At 48.7% G+C, this 16,148-nt stretch overlaps 1 protein-coding gene across 1 annotated transcript in view; it reads left to right on the forward strand.

Annotated features, from left to right (window-relative positions):
- CXCL12 (C-X-C motif chemokine ligand 12) overlaps positions 1-5,300 on the forward strand; it is a 28,632-nt gene extending 23,332 nt beyond the window's left edge. The window contains exon 4 of the mRNA XM_082407076.1: positions 4,978-5,300. Within this exon, the coding sequence (XP_082263202.1) occupies positions 4,978-5,062 (85 nt within the window). The 3' untranslated portion in view covers positions 5,063-5,300. The remainder of the gene's footprint in view (positions 1-4,977) is intronic.
- The last annotated feature ends 10,848 nt before the right edge of the window (positions 5,301-16,148 follow it).

The following is a 16,148-nucleotide window of genomic DNA, read 5'->3' on the forward strand; positions in this document are numbered from 1 at the left end:
TGTTAGTCCTCCTTCCTGTGTGTCTCAGAAGTAACCATCAGCCATGGAGGGGTGAAAGGGAGGTGCTGGGGTGGGGAGGGGTTATGATGACAGGAGGGAGTCACTCTGAGCCTAAAAGGCAGTGGACACTCTTTCACCATCCACTTAGCTGGGGGCTGCCCTGGGATAGAGGGGTGACGTGACGGCGACTCTCATGGGGTCTGCACATGCAACGTATGCAGAAGTGTCTCCTGCACGTGACCCTGTTGACTGACATGCCCCCAGCCACGCGCAGCCATGGGCTCAGGAGTGTGGGTGAAAGAAATGCATTCTTGGGTTGGAAAAGGGGGGCAGTTAGACCTTGCCCTGAGCAGGTGGCATGGAGGGAGCCAAGGTAGAGGCTGATAAAGAATAACAGGAATAATAAGGACAAAAATGATGCCCGCTAATGTTCCCCACGCGCTGATTATGTGCCACACAGGGCTGGCTGCTCTAGATCTGCGACCTCATTCAACCTGGGAGAAAGGGAGTGACTTGCTCAGGGCCACACAGGATTAGTAGCAGACGCGTACCAGATCCATCCCATCTCTGCATGGTGTGCGTTTGAAGGCTAGCAATGGGGGCTTTGCAGCTTGATATGTTGGGTTCCAAGGAGTGCAGTGCTGAGCTGGGGTTCCCCTCCCTGGTTTTGCCCCTCAAAGCTGCCAACATGAGGCTCTTTCATTTTTCAGGGCTGCCTCCTATGTCCTCCATTTGTAATCAAACCCATATCTTTATGAAGTGCCAGGGGCTCTTGGTGATGTTCATCCGCTCAGCTGTCTGTGTTGAGGTTGTTCCTTTGCTGGAGACCAGGCTGGGATAAAGGGTTAAAGCCCACCCCACCCCCCTTTCAGCTTTTTCCCTGGGGCTGTCTCCCAGTGGGCTCCTCCTGGGGTGGCCTGGGCTGTTTGAAGTACCCAGGGCAGGACGTTCTCATGAAGCCAGGATTCAGGAATCTTTTCAGATTCATGTGATTAGGCTCTGTCCTTGGCCTTAGGGTACACAGGCCCCCAGTCCACCCACCCTGGGCTCAGCCTGTTGCTTCCCTTCCCTTCCTCATCCCCATGCTGCTCTCTGTCTGTAGTCTCACCCCATCCTCAGGGACCCCAGCTCCTAGCTCAGCCCTTCTCCAAGATTTCCCACTCATCCAGGGCTTTGGGCCCTGTTCCCCTGGGTCCATCATCAAGGGTCACCAGCTCTGCCCAATTTCATGGAAATTTCCAGCTCCTAAGTCTCCATCTTGGGTCCACCGCTCACTCATTGCAAGAAATTTTAATTACTTGCCGAAGAAAATATTTAAACAAACAACTGAGGTTATGTAATTGCCACCGGCTGCAGCTCCCTGACCCGCAGCTCTGGAAGCATTGAGAACTGTGCCCTGGGCTGGACCCAGAAGCTCCTTAGAGTTGCCCATCCCTGTGACATGTCAGCACACATGGCACATCTGATTATGAGTCTGCTAATGAGGATGTGGTTTGAAAAGCATTTTTGCTCCTTTGTCTGTGAACTGAAATTCTTTTATCTGGATTTTACCATTTCTTAATTTTGCTGAGGGTTCACAAACCACAGATCTCCACAGTGTTGAACATATGTATTCTTGGGAGTTCAAATTCCCGACTTTCATCCTTCACTCCCAACTGTTCCAGCTTCAGCAATTTCATTTCACCAGCTGTCCTGCCAGGGGACCCCAGCGCCACCTCATGCCAGTGTTACAGATCCTTTCTCAGAGCAGCCAGGTGGCCTCCTATGCAAAAACTTTTTTTTAATTAAAAATGGTTTCCAAGTAAAATAAGACAGAGTCCTCCACCTCGTCCCCTCAACCTAAGCCACCCACCGCTCAAACGGGTCTCCACCCAGAGGTTGCTTAGAAACATATACAGAAGGTCCAAGGCAGCTTGGAAATGACTTGCATCTCTTCTCCCAACACACACCGTGGGCTGTTTTACAGGAATCAGATCAAAGTGGAACAAACTTGTGAAGTTTCCAGCAACTAAATGCAACTTCCCCACTGTTTGTGCTCACATGCTCACACAATTCACTATCAAAGTGAAACAAGGGGGCTTCCCTGGTGGCGCAGTGGTTGAGAATCTGCCTGCCAATGCAGGGGACACGGGTTCGTGCCCTGGTCTGGGAAGATCCCACATGCCGCGGAGCAACTAGGCCCGTGAGCCACAACTGCTGAGCCTGCGCGTCTGGAGCCTGTGCTCTGCAACAAGAGAGGCCGCGATAGTGAGAGGCCCGCGCACCGCGATGAAGAGTGGCCCCCACTTGCTGCAACTAGAGAAAGCCCTCGCACAGAAACGAAGACCCAACACAGCCATAAATAAATAAATAAATAAATAAAATTTAAAAAAAAAAAAAAAAAAAGTGAAACAAAAGACAGAAGAAGGCACCTTTGGCAGGTTAGGGCTTGGAATTGTGGCTGGAATTAAAGACACTTTTGAGAACTCCCATCTCAGGGACCCAGCCAAACCCAAACTGAATGAGTCAGGGAGCTGCTGCCAGTCTTTGGGAGTAACTCCAGCCTGATTTGTGACTCTTTGGGCATGCCCCCAATGCTTAGGACAAGGGAAGGCATGTTTTCGGACCTTTGCACTTCCCAGCATCCAGAAAGAGAAACAAAAAGGGCTACCTGATTCCCTGGACGCGGCCGGTGGGCGTCATCCATGGTGAGAAAAGAGATGCAGCGATTTAAGAAGAGCCTGGAGGGAAAAACCAAGCAAAAATGAAAATGGATGGAAGGAAAACAAAATTTACAAAATAATATTAAACATTTAATTTTAAACAATGTGAGGAGAGCCTTTGTAATGGTCTCGAGACTTTTAGGATTTTGGATTCAGTGTCTTTCCTCACAGAAGAATGAAAAGTATCTCAAAGGTAGCAACGTGTTAGATTCTGGAGAAGAAAGATCAGCCTCACCTTGCTTTGGGGTTCCCTGTGTGCTCAAGAAAGTGTGAATTCATTGTAGGCACTAAATAAAAATGCTCTGTGTGGATCTTAACATCCTTTAGTTGAAACCCTCCAAGAAATTCCCACAGCTCCCCTCTGCAGCCCCACTTCGCTTCCCCATCCTCAATCACACCATCTCACCAGGGTCCTCAAATGCATCTTTCCTTTGGCCAAGCGTCTTCCCCGACCTTCCACCCCATGGCTCTATTGAGCCTTCAGCTGGACCCTCCCCTGCACCAAGATGCCTCCCTGATAACCATTTGTGCTCCACCCTGTTTCCCTCACAACGCACAGATCTCCACACCATCTTCACTCCCTTGCTCATGTGTCTGTGTCTGTGTCTGTGGTCTGTCCTCCCCCTGGTTGCCAGCTCCAGCAGGCACTCTCCTCCACACCGCACCCCAGCCGTCCCTGATAGGACAGCCTCTGCGGGCAGCTGGCATTCTTCGGTCTTGTCTCTCTGGAAGTTTTCTCCTGTCACACAGCCAAGTCCAAGTTTGTTTACCTTCTCTTTAGCCAAAGCCTGACCTACTATCCCAAGAAGGAAGGCAGCAAAACTGTCTCCTGTTAACTATTTACAAAGCAGTACCTTTTTCATTGCTGTTGCTTACATGCCCTGAGGGTTTTGCATTGGTCAAATTGGCATAATTTGAATAATGTGGTAAGTTAATATTTCTCTAAAAACTTTCATGTGGTTACATTTGTAATGTATGTTAATACATTAACATAAACTATAGTATTCATTTTATTAAAAAAGAAAAATCACTTGGCAAGTTTCATATGGAACACTGTAAGTCCCCAAGACTACAGGCTGAAGCGTTAGGAAAAATCTAATATATTATTTTTAACATACTGTGCAAAACCCCCAGAGGATTTGCTCACAAGGATCTATCTTGTTTAGGCACTTTTTTTTTCACAGTACATGTTTGGAAAGACGATTATCACCCTAACTTGTTTTCGGTGAGTAGCTGAAAAAAAGAGAAGGCAAATCCAAGAAGAGGATTTAGTAAAAGAAATACAGGAAAGCAAAGAGATAGGAACAGCAAGTCTAGAGGCAAGAGTCCTGCTGGGGGAAGGCCCAGGCCAGGGGCTCAGCCCGAGCTGCACGTTAGGACCACGATTCCCAGACTGTGACCAACAAAATCAGAGGCGGGGGGCGGGAACCAGGTGGCAGTACTTTCTTTGCTCTTAGGGAAACTCACGGTGGGAAATCACTGCTGCAGACCAGAGGTGCTCAAGTTTGAGAGATGATCAGAGGGCTTCTTAGGACACATTTCTTGGCAGCACCCCAGAGCTTCTGACTCAGCAGGCCTGGGTGACACCTAAACAGGTGCATTTCTAACGGGTCCCAGGGGATGTGCCGCTGCAGGTCCGGGAGCACAGCATGACAGCGAGCCTGTGCTCTGGACCTGGGATGCTTTGCCTTGAGGAAAAGGCAAAGCCCCAGGGATTGTTTGAAAACTAAATCAAACTCTCTAATAGCTTCACACAGCCTCTGGGCCCCCATGCCTCATTACACCTGCTTTTGCCTATACCTCACCGGGCTGCCCAGGAAGCTCTCAGGGCTTGCGGGGAGAGAGTGGCACGTGGAAGTGGGAGGGGTGTCCAGAGGCAGAGGCAGGACCAGTCCTGCAGCCTTGTTGGGGCAGGTGTCCTGCCCGTTCGCTGCCTTCAGCCGTGGGCATCCTCCGCCTCTTCTCAGCCTGTCACTGTGGACCCAGCCTCTGGGTTGCTGCTCCCGCTTCCTCTTCATTAATTTCTTTCGCTCTCGTTTGATTAGTGGGATTTTCTGCGTGTATATGGCAGACCTCACGCTACTCACTCAGTGCCCCGCAGAACTTGAGGGCAGTGGGCTGCCGGGGCTTTGGTTGGGAGGAACGGTCCAGGTTTAGTGAGTGTCTCGAGGACTCAGTTCCTAAGATGGTATTTAGAGACACAGCTGCCAATAGAGGTTACTTTATAGGATGGGATTCTGGGGCAGTGTGTGGAATATCTTCTGTCACCTTCCAGACCCAGTCCCACACTCTTGGGCCTGACCTCTGCCCTGGGAACCAACCTGGCCAGCACCACTGTCGGCACCACCAGCAGGAGCTGAGGACGACGGGATGTTTATTCCCTGGAACCTTGAGCCAAGTCACCCCACCTCCCCCAGCCCCCCGCCCCGCTTCTGCTGATGGAAGGTGGGAACTCTGTCCCTCTGTCCAGGCCTGCTCCCTGACTCTGTATCTGGTGACTGCTCCCGCCCCTCCCCCCTCTCCAGGGGAGGTGACTCTGTGTCCCGCCTGCACTTTTGTAAGGAATTCCTTTATTAAACTCTCCTGAAATGGCGTTAACTGGAGTGTGCCGTCTCATCTCTGCTGGGACCCTGATTGCTACATTCACTTTCACATTTTCAGATTATATCTTTCCATGATGTTTGCATTTCTTGTAACAAGCCCATGTTACTTTCACAGCAGAAGAAGTAAACAGCAAGAAGAAGCAAGGAAAGGCAGCAGTCAGTATGCTGCATGGGGCGGAGAGCTGCTCCCTGACCTGGCTCACTCTGGGCCCAGGTTTCAACCCCCAAGGGGACACAGAACTGACCCAGGTCCCTGCATCTGTGCATAAAATACCCAGGGGAAGATTTTAACTCAGCGAATTATGATGATGCAAAAGGATTTGCCAAGAACGTCTCCAATTCACCCTCTGGAGTGAGAAGGTTATAACTTTAGTCTGCATTCATTTCAAGGTCTACATCAAGCTCAGAGGCTACAAGGCCAGGCTTTGGAGTTAGGCAGACCTGGGCTCCAGCCTGTGTGACCTCAGAGAAGTCACCTAACTTCTCTGAACTCCAACCTTGTCATTGGCAGAATATTAGCTGTGGAGAGAATTAAATGAGATAATATATTTTCAATCTTTAGCATAATGAGCACCCAGCAGTTCCTCAAAACATGGAGATAATTCTCATATAATTATTATAAATGCTATTCCATACCTTGAGCAATCATGAGTACAGTAAGATGGATGACGATATACACACTTCTAGTTTTTCACATGGCATGTGTGGCAAGAGGCATTTTTGGTCCCAGTCTAGCCTGGGCTGCTTCAAGGTCTTCAGCCCCTATTCTGTCCATCCTCAGCTGAGGGTCCCGAAATACCTGAGGCCCAATTTGCTCTGCCTTGGGGTGGCAAGCCCTCCTCTCAAGGGCTTTGCCACGGTTGGCAGAAGATCCGCAGTCTGGGGATCTATAGTCATTCAAAGGTCACTTCACACCCAGAAGTGTTACCACCTGATGTCTGAGGAAGAAAGCTTCCCTCCAGTAAGTTTCCCAGGACTCCAACCGCCAGCCTGGTGGTCAGTTGGGACAAGCATCTGCTGTCGGTCACCTGAGGGCTCTGTGTCTGGCTCAGTGCGGTTTTGGGGCTGCCATCTTAAACGTCTGCTGTTCGGGAACAGTCTTTTCCTGAATGAGGTTCAAGCTCAGCGCTCCCACAGGACACGGGGCAATTCCCCTATAAAGGCACCCTGTCCTCTCCGTCCATCCAACCACTCCTCCACGGTCAGAGGGCCTTAGTGGAAAAAGCACTATGTGTTTGACCCTGTCCATCAGGGGGTCATCGGAGGGGAAGGTAGGAATGATCGCCTTGAAGCTATACGTCTCCAGGCCTGAAAGACCGAAGCCACTTCCTTGTCCAACCCCCATGTACTGGGAGCAAAGGCTCGCACGGGAGGCTCTCGGGATGGCACTCGAAGGACAGCTGGTCCCCATGGACTGTGTCACACTCTTGTTTCTGCCCTTCCCTGGCCACTCTCCCTCTGCACATCTATGGCCCAGGTCTGTGGGAGGATCACGGAGATCATGGGTGTAGTGTCCGCGTGGCTCGGGGCTCAGCTCCTGGTGTCCACTATGCAACCCCAGGCCCGGCTGCAGGACACGTGTCCACCAGTGGGGTTCTCTATGGCACCTCTACTGGGCATCCAACAGCTCCCAGCTGCCAGACTGATCTTTAAAATATAAATTTGTTCACACCCTTCTCTCTGAGTAAAATTCTCCAATGCTTTTTTTCTGTGCCTTTATAATAAAATTCAAGCATCTCTCTAGAGCCCACGCACAGGCTCAGGAAGTTCTGCCTCTGGTTACCATCCAGTGCTCATCAAAAAACACCCCATCACCTGTTTCCTGAGATCCAATCTCCCCACCATTTCTCTGTCCCTTGACCAAGCCCCACGTGCTCTCTCCTCAGGACCAGGACGTTTGTACTTAGGGTTCCCTTGCCTGGAGCACTGCCCCCTACATCTTCCCACACTGCCCCCTCTTCACCCCCAACTTAAAGAAGTCCCCCCAGGGAGCCCTCTTCTGGTCCTCAAGCAAAGCCCCTCTCCTCCTCAGTCCTGCCTGCACCCTAACTGCCCCCAACCCATTTATCACTTGACATTTTCTCCCTCATCGTCTGTCTGTGAACGTAAGCGTGTAAGGGCAGAGAGCCTGTTCATTTCCACCTGTGCACCAGGCCCCTAGGACAGTGAAGAGAACATAGCAGGGATTAAATAAATAGGTGAGGATGGGTGATGATTCCCCAAGTGCCTTGCAGTGTAGAGACACGGGGGTCCTGGCTCCAGGCCAGAGAGCCCAGAGAAGCCCAGGCCCCCTGTGGACCAGTTACACAACAGGGGAATAGAGGTAGGAAGTGTCCCAGCCTGGCTTCTGAAGAGTGCAGGCCCCCAGTGCACCTGACGGAGAGAGACTGGGGATGCGGGGGAAGTGGGTATTCAGAAACCGAGGACGTTCAGGTGTGGAGAGCGCTGGTGGCGGGGGACAGGTATGGACGCTGCGGGTTTCCAGCAAGCCTGAGCCCGACACCAACCGGTGGGACGCCGGGCTTTGGAGCTAGGCGGCTTGCCCAGGCCACAGCTGGCCAGGCTCAGCTGAGCCTCCCCAGAGGAGGAGAGCTGTGTAAACAGGAAGTCCACTGCCCGGACGCTGATGTGCCTTTGATAAGGGCCGAATCCTCGGAGGTCTCTTTCTCCCAAACAGTTTCTCTATTGGTTTGAAGCCACAGCTCCGGTGCAGGAAAACGAAATGGAAAGTGTGGACACTTTCCTCCTTCCTGACTCAACCTCCATGGGGGAGGGAAGGGAGGGGAGAAGAGGAGAGGGGAGGGAGGGAGGGACTAGGAATACATGAGAAAAAGGGTGAAAAGTGGAAGAAAATAAGACGAGGAAAATGAAGGAGAGGGTGAGACACAGAGGAAGAAGCAAAGGAAGAGCTGAGTGATTACGCAATTTCTCTGAAGTAAAACCAACTAAACAAAATGGAACTTTGAAAAGCTAGAGGTACTTTGAAGGGATGAACATATGAAGTTTCATAGGTTAGAACTTCCGTGGAGCCCCTGCTTGCAAACACCCGAGTCAGAAGCACTCTCTTTCCAGAAACGGGTCTCGTCAGAAATTCCGTTTTCTAGTGTGTGCTCTCTGAGGAGAAGAGAGATAAGGCAGCTTAGCGCCATCCCTGCCGGGTCTCTCCAGCCCTCTTCTCCCTGCTTCCTATCCAGTCTCCCGCACAGAGCTTATCTAGCCCAATTGTTCCATGTAAATCATCCCCAAGTCTCCACTCTGTCCTCATTTCACTTCCAAAATTCAGTCTCACATTTTCTATTACCACCTCCAGCCTGATGCCCCATCAACTCCTCAAACTTCCTGAAATCTGGCCTCTGAGCATCAAGTAATATACAGAGATAGAAGGAATACATCAAAAATGAGAAATAGAAGGATTGCTTGGAAAGCAATTGTATTTCTGCAGTATTCCTCCACCTCCCCACACATTACTGGGTCCTTTGCATGCAGCAGGTGATCAATGGCTGTTCACTGAGTGAATAAATTGATAACAGACACCACATCCACCTAAATGGAAATCACTCCCTTGTGAAGCCCAGTGAGCCCCACCCCTGCCATCTTCCCTGTCCCCTCTCTGCCTCCCCAACTCAAGTCTTCTTCTTCGAACAGTACTATGCGGTGGCATCTTCATTTGTCCCCCTCTTCAGTTTTCCTCCATTCCAATGCATTTGGCCAGCTAAATCTTTCTCAAGCCAAGGTTTGATATTTGACACGTACACATATGTCCTACTGTGTGCCTGGCCCTGTGCTGAGCATCTCACATACATGGGCTAACTTGCTCATCAAAGTCACCACATTACACAGGTACCCCTATTTCTCCCCCCATCCCTGTACAAGAGGAAAACTGAAACCCTTGTGCAATATTAGTGGGATTGTCAATTGGTATAGACACTACGGAAAACAGTACCTGAAACCTGAAAATAGAACTGCCATATGATCCAACAATTTCACTTCTGTGTATTTATCCAAAGAAAACAAAAGCACTAATCTGAAAAGAGAAATGAACTCCAGTGTTCATTGTAGCTTTATTTACAATTGCCAAGATATGGAAGCAACCTAATTGTCCATCAATAGACAAATGGATAGAGAAGATGTGGTGTGTATACACACACACACACACACACACACACACACACACACACACATATATCTATATCTATATCTATATCTATCTCCTGGGCCTGCTGCCTTCTCCTAGCATCCAGACTAAAAGGGGAGCTATTCCTCAGAGCTCACTATGAACGTTCCTTAAAGAGACATCGTCACCAGGGAACTCCATCTGACCAGCTTGCGCCCAGGGAGGTCAGTATGTCCAAACCCTTTCAAAAGAATTCCAGAGCAGAAATAAATAATTGCTCTTCCAATACGCACTCTGATTTTATTGCCAGTTAAGTAATTTTGGTGTTTTTAAACTTTGGATTCATTACTCGAGGTCATTAAAAATAATCGTGAGCTTCAACATGCAGTACACTAATTAAGAGTTCGTGGCAGATTCCTGTCATTTCCTTCAAGTCCCTGAAATCCAAGTTCTCTCTTTCCCCAATTTATTGAAATTCGAAAGCACGTCCTGTGTTCTGTCAAGTTCCAGGTGACCCTGTATTAAGAAGGCACTTTTTGGGCGGGATGAGTGGTTGGTATGAATCTGACTGTAAGAACAGATTGATTAATTTTTAAAAGTATAGGACACGTAATTTTTTAACCTTTCAGAGTCCCCCCACCCCCTAAAAATGTCATGGGATTCTTCCCCCAAAGAGACCCAGGGACAACTTAACAATGTACAGGCAATTCAGAGGAATCTATGTTAGTATGATGCTTCCAAGCCCCACCTTGGAAGAAAGTACAGAAAGTTAAATACAAGAAAAGTTATGCCCTGAAGCTATGCTAGTTTAACTAAGAAATGAGATGTGGCAGGTCGGGTTGGGAAGCTAGATCTGGGCAGCTGCCACGTCCAGGTTCACATGTGGCTGGCACCCTGTGGAGGCACTCTTAACTGCCCGTGCACCCACGGCTGCCCTGTCCTCTGCCCCTGGGGCTCTGCCTTTTCAGACCGACAGTCTCCAAAACGTGGGGTGAAAGGGCTGGTCCCTGAGCAGTGCAGAGGAGAAGTGTGCATGCATTCGGAAGGCTGTAGCTGATCTACACGCCCCAAGATCTCAGTAACCTTCAAGGCAGCCCTAAGATGCATGATTGCTGCATGCCCAAGGCTTTCAAGTTCTCACCTGTCTTTTTCTCTGCAGTAGGGCTTGCTAAATTGTGTACATATTTCTGGGTTGGTAAGTTAACTTTGGATCTTGGTTCTTTCATCCAAGGCATTTGAAATTCCTCCCATCTACATGCGGTCAAAGTCTTGATCAGAACTTCTATAGTGGACCAACGTCTCAAATGCCGTTCGGCACCTCAACCCTTCTTCCCCTAGTCTGCAGGTGATGAGAGAGACCTGGGCGACAGGTCTTGTTGAGGACTAACTTGCATTCTGTCCCCTTCTTTCCTTTAGGACGTGTCTTTTAATTCCTTCACTATTGCCATGGATTTCTTCCGTACTGTTCAAGTTTTTTAGGTGCCTTTTAAGAAATGGCACCAAGAGCTGAGTTTGGACTAGAAAGCAGGACTCTGAGACTCCCCGCTCCCTCAGGGGAAAAGGTGGAATCAAGGATTCCCCTTCGTCTAATTCATTTGACAGTCATCCTTGCCTCTCTCAGTTGGATTGTGACTCATTTACACCCCGTGTGGAAAGGGTGCCCCATGTTGCCCACTGCAATCCCATTTTCATATCTTAGAGATACACCAAGGTTCTAATGACATTTTTCCAAACATTCTTGCTCAGAAAAGTTTAAAGAGAAAGGATGAGCCTAGAGTCCTTCTGCAAGCGGGATGTGGAGAGCCAGATTTTCCATCCCCTTGTTCCCTCCCCTCAACAAAAGTGGGCATGGCTCTTTACACCGGTCTGGGCTGGGCAGTGGAGTCCGGGAAACAAATAGCCTGTTCCTTTCTCTTCCCTTCCTAAAGAAATGTATTTCCCTCCAAAGCAATCTTATTATTTGTGTATGTTCCCAGTGTCCTTCATTACAAGTGGCTCACAGCCAGCTCAAGGGAAACTGTGAAATTCACAAGAGAGCCCTTGTAGATGGAAAGAAACACTCACTAACTCAAGTAATTATGATGTTTTTTTTCTTTTTATTAATAGAGTAACCCCCGACATAGCCTCAGCTAAGTAATTTATCAAATATAAATTCCAGAGCCTATATATAACTGGATTCCTTTTAAAGCTTTAAAGTGATCCATCCTATAGACTTCTTTTGTTGAGGGTTCAGTGGAACATGAGAAGATGAAATGAGGGGAACTTGGGAGTTAATACTTTAAAACTGAGATTTCTTGAGCTGGTTCAGAGAATGCTGTATTTCTGGGGAAGGAAAACAAAGAAAGATGAGACAGGAAGAGGTGAGAAGTCTTAGTATTTGGTGTAATGAGTACTGTTTGGGGAGCTATAGGCTTTCAGCCATGCCAACAAAATCCTCCCTCAGCAATATTTGAGGACTACGTAGGAATATTTCTCCTAAAGATGTGAGTAGTTCAGTTATGTGTTACTGTCCACCAAACCATCCCAAACACAGTGCCGTAAAGCCACTTCACCACCACTTCACTGTGCTCATGGGGTCTGTGGCTCATGAGTGTGAACAGGGAAGAAGGGGGTGACTGGTCTCCCCTCCATGCACTTGGGGGCCTCAGCTGGAAAGAACTGAATGGGCAGGAGTGATTCTCACAGCTGAGGGCTGAACTGGAGTCAGCTGGAGGTGCCTTCTCTCAATGTCTGGCACCTGGGCTAGACAGCCGGCAGGTTAAGCTCCACTGTGACTGCCAACCACGGCATGAAGGCCTCGCCTTTCCCTGTAGCCTTTCTTGGCCACTGGATTCCAAGTGAAAGGGCCTGTGATGGTTGATTTTATGTGTCAACTTGACAAGGCCATAGTACCTAGATATTTGGTCAAACACTGTCTGTATGTCACTGTGAAGCGTTTTTTTGTTTTCTTTTGTTTTGTTGTGGTTTTGGTTTTGGTTTTTTTTAGGTGAGATTAAGATTTAAATCAGTAGACTTTGAATAAAGCAGACGATCCTCCATAATGTGGGTGGGCCTCATCCAATCAGGTGAAGGCCTTAAGAGAAAAAGACTAACCTCTCCCAAAGAAGAGGGAATTCTGCCTCCAGACTTCCCTGGAACTCAAGACTGTAACATCAACTCTTCCCTGGGTCTTCAGCCTGCCTATCCACCTACCCTCCCGATTTTGGATTTGCCAGGCTCCACAATCAGGTGAGATAATTCCTTAAAACATGTTATTAGTTCTGTTTATTTGTTCTGTTTCTATTAGTTTTGTTTCTCTAGAGAACCCTAACACCTAGGGGCTCAAGAGGGACAATCCCGAGAGACCTAATTGGAAGGCTGAAGCATCTGGGCCTTTTCTGGCTGAACCCCAGAAGTCACAGAGCGTCACTGCTCCATGCTCTGTTGGTTAAGCCCAGATTCAGGGGGAGGGGGTGTAGACCACCTCTCAACAGAAAGCGTGTCAAGGAATGTGGGTCCATGTCTTCCAGCCTGCCCACTATAAAATCCACAATGGCCCTTTGAGAACCAGGATCAGACACAGGGTAAAGTTTCCCGATAATTATCTAAGGAGCCAGAGGAAGTACAGATTGAAGATCATGTCTGTGCCAAGAGCCCCGGCATCATCACACAGCCTCTGAATGCACTTCCTTACTGGAGACAAGAGGGGATGGTCAAGGTCACATTTGTCCTAGGTCTTGGGTAGGACCAACCGTCAAGAGAACTGCTGCCTTGCTCTGAGCTTTGGGAGAAGTCTGTGCCTTGTGTACCATGGGTCTAATCTGTGTGACAGAGTAGACAACTTGGAAGAGGGCATATAGGCAAAACCTAAAATTTTAATGTGGGTCAGGTTGAGGGGATGGCCGAGTGCATGCACCCCAAGACGCCTCCTCTCAGTGTGCTTACTGTATAAGGTTGTACTCAAACTCTTTCACTGTATCATTTAACTTTTCAAATAAGCATGTAGAGTAGTTATCCGTTGTTGCTGAACCAATCACCCCCAGATCTAGTGGCGTGCGGCAGGAACAATCATTTCGTTACCCATCCTCGTGGCTCTGGGTGGACTCAGCTCAGCTGGCAGCGCTCCATGGACGTGTCTCAGGCGACAGTGAGGGCCGAAGTCACCTGAGGTTCACAGGTCTGGCTGCTGAGGCTGTCGCGGAACCTCCACTGGGACCGTCAGCTGGAACGTCTGCATTGGTCCTTCATGGAGAGTGATTGGGTGCCGAGAGGGAGCAGCCCAAGAGAACCAGGCAGAAGCTGGCCGGCTTCTTGTGACCTCACTTCGGAATCACGTAGCATCACTTGCACTGCATTCTATCAGCTGCGAGCATCACCGAGGTCAGGCCATATTCAGGGAAAGGGGTATCAAAGCCCTTTCAGACATGCTAAAAACCATCGCAGGTTATTATTCCTCTCCTTTTACAGATGAGGAAGGAAACTAAGATCTGGAGAGGCTGCGGTGAGTGTGGTGGTTCACACAGCTAGTAAGCAGCAGGGAGGAGACTCGAACCAGCTCAGCTACACCCTGCCTCTGTGTGAGCCCACATTCCAGCAGGGCACAGAAAACACAGACGTATAGGACCAGACATTGAGGTTGAAATTGATAAGCACTAGAAGAGAGGACCTGATAAATTATTCTAAGAGCAAAGAAGGAATGAACCTGTCCTGCTCAGAGAAGTAAGGAAAGGCTTCCTGAAGCAGGTGGCTTGGAGCAGAGGGGGAAGGATCTGTGTAAGACACAGATGTACAGAGAAGCTGGGGCAACGGTGGGGAAGGCGGAGAGGCACAGGCATTTGTGGCAGAGACACAGCATGAGTGGATATGCAGAGGCAGGAACACACGTGGCGGCCCTAACTGTTAACAGCGGAATGTGCATAAGACATTTCATGGAAGTAGATGCAGGACGTGAGGACTGCCACCTGATGATGAAAGGGCTGGAATGCCAGGTTGAGGCCTTTGGCTTTTATTTAAAGCTGTGCTTTTCAAAGTGTGATCCCTGGGCCAGCAGCCTGGGCAGCACAAGCACCACCTGGGAACTTACAAGAAATGCAAATTCTCAGTCCCACCCCAGACCTACTAAATGAGAAACTCTGGGGAGGGGGCCCAACAAGCTCTGAGGCAGGCTCTTGTTTGAGACCCTCTGCTCCCAGGTACTGGGGAGTCCCGCAGCAGTTTTGAGCAAGAGAGTACTGTGATCTGAGATCCTCTTGAAGCAGATTGCCCTGGTTGTGGTGTGTTGGGCAGGCTGAAATGAGAAAGCAGATACTTGTCTCCAGGAAAGAGGTCATGTACAATCGGACAAGTGCAGGCGGAGTGGAGGATGGGGCAGAAGTGATAGGCGAGGCACCAGGACAGGCAAAGCCCTGGGACTTGGAAACTGGTGAGGGCTGTGAGCCCTTCCTCACATCATCCCCTCTAAGGACAAATAGCTAACAGGCACAGTTGGGCTATTTAGAATTTCTCTAAATATTTGAACCACGTGGCCCAGGAACCTGAGTATAAACTGAGGACCCAGGGGTTGGATTACAGACGCGGTTTCCTGTTACACAATCAAGCTACTCTCTGCAGTTTTCCTGGGGGAAAAGCATTGCTTGGTCCAGCATTTTCTTCTTCATGCTTCATTACAAGGTCTGTTGGTTCCATCATGCTGTTGCAGAATGGGTTTAATAATATGAACTATCACATATGGTTGAAAATTAAATAATTCCTGCAAACTCAATATACATTAGCTATTTTAATTATTATCATCCTTGCTGTCATCATCATTATTCATTTATTAAAGATACATTTTCTGTGCACCTACCGTGTGCAAAGCACTGAGAACGTAGTGGTCCATCCTCTGGGTCAGTCTGTCCTTTACTGAGAGTTCATCTGTGAAACAGACAAGAACATGGATCTTAGACTCTAAAAAATTGGGTTTGAGCTTTAAGTTTTGTAAAGTCTTAACTTTAATCTTGGTAAACCACATTTCTAGGCTTGTTTAGTCTTCTGCAAATGGAATTAAAAGACTTGCCTTGCTTCACAAGACTGTGTGAGGATCAAATGAGAAAAAAAAGGGAAGACCGTTCTTTACTTTTTAATCATAGTCAAGGCTATACATCCTCAGAGAGGTGCCGCAGAATCAGTGCTTCTTGCCCATTCCTCCCCCATCCGCACATCCCCCTCAGCTCCCAGGCCACGTCCATTCCTGGTGCCTCCCTCTCTCTCCCTGCTCAAGGCCCAGTTCCCCACTGGAGTGTTGCAGATTTCATTGTCTCTTTTTCTGGGCTGTCCCCAGCTGCCCTTCCAATTCAATGAAAGCCAATTAAGTCACAAATCAATTGGCAAAATGACTAATTCATTGACCATATATATAAATAAACAGATCTGTCAACAACTTGTTTCTTTTGATTCTGTATTGAGACTTTGGCAATCTTACTGGAAGTGATGATTTTATCAGCTTATTGACGTTTTAAGGGACGTTTCACTTGTGCTGCTGTAGGGATCCTGGAGGGCACCGGGACGTAAAGGAATTCTCTGAGGGAGGAAAGGCAAAGGCAATCAGCACATGGATCCCCCCGGACTGCCTGACTCAGAGAGGGAGGGGCTGGCAGTTATCTGCAGAATATAGAGGCCCCAGAGCCCAGACTCCTACAGCTCTCTTAGGTCCTGCCAATCCATCAAATATAAATCGCTAGAGACTTTAATAAATATTTTGGTAAATCTGCC

This window comes from Balaenoptera borealis (assembly GCF_965194805.1).
Source record: "Balaenoptera borealis genome assembly, chromosome: 10".
In the NCBI taxonomy this organism is placed as follows: Eukaryota; Metazoa; Chordata; class Mammalia; order Artiodactyla; family Balaenopteridae; genus Balaenoptera; species Balaenoptera borealis.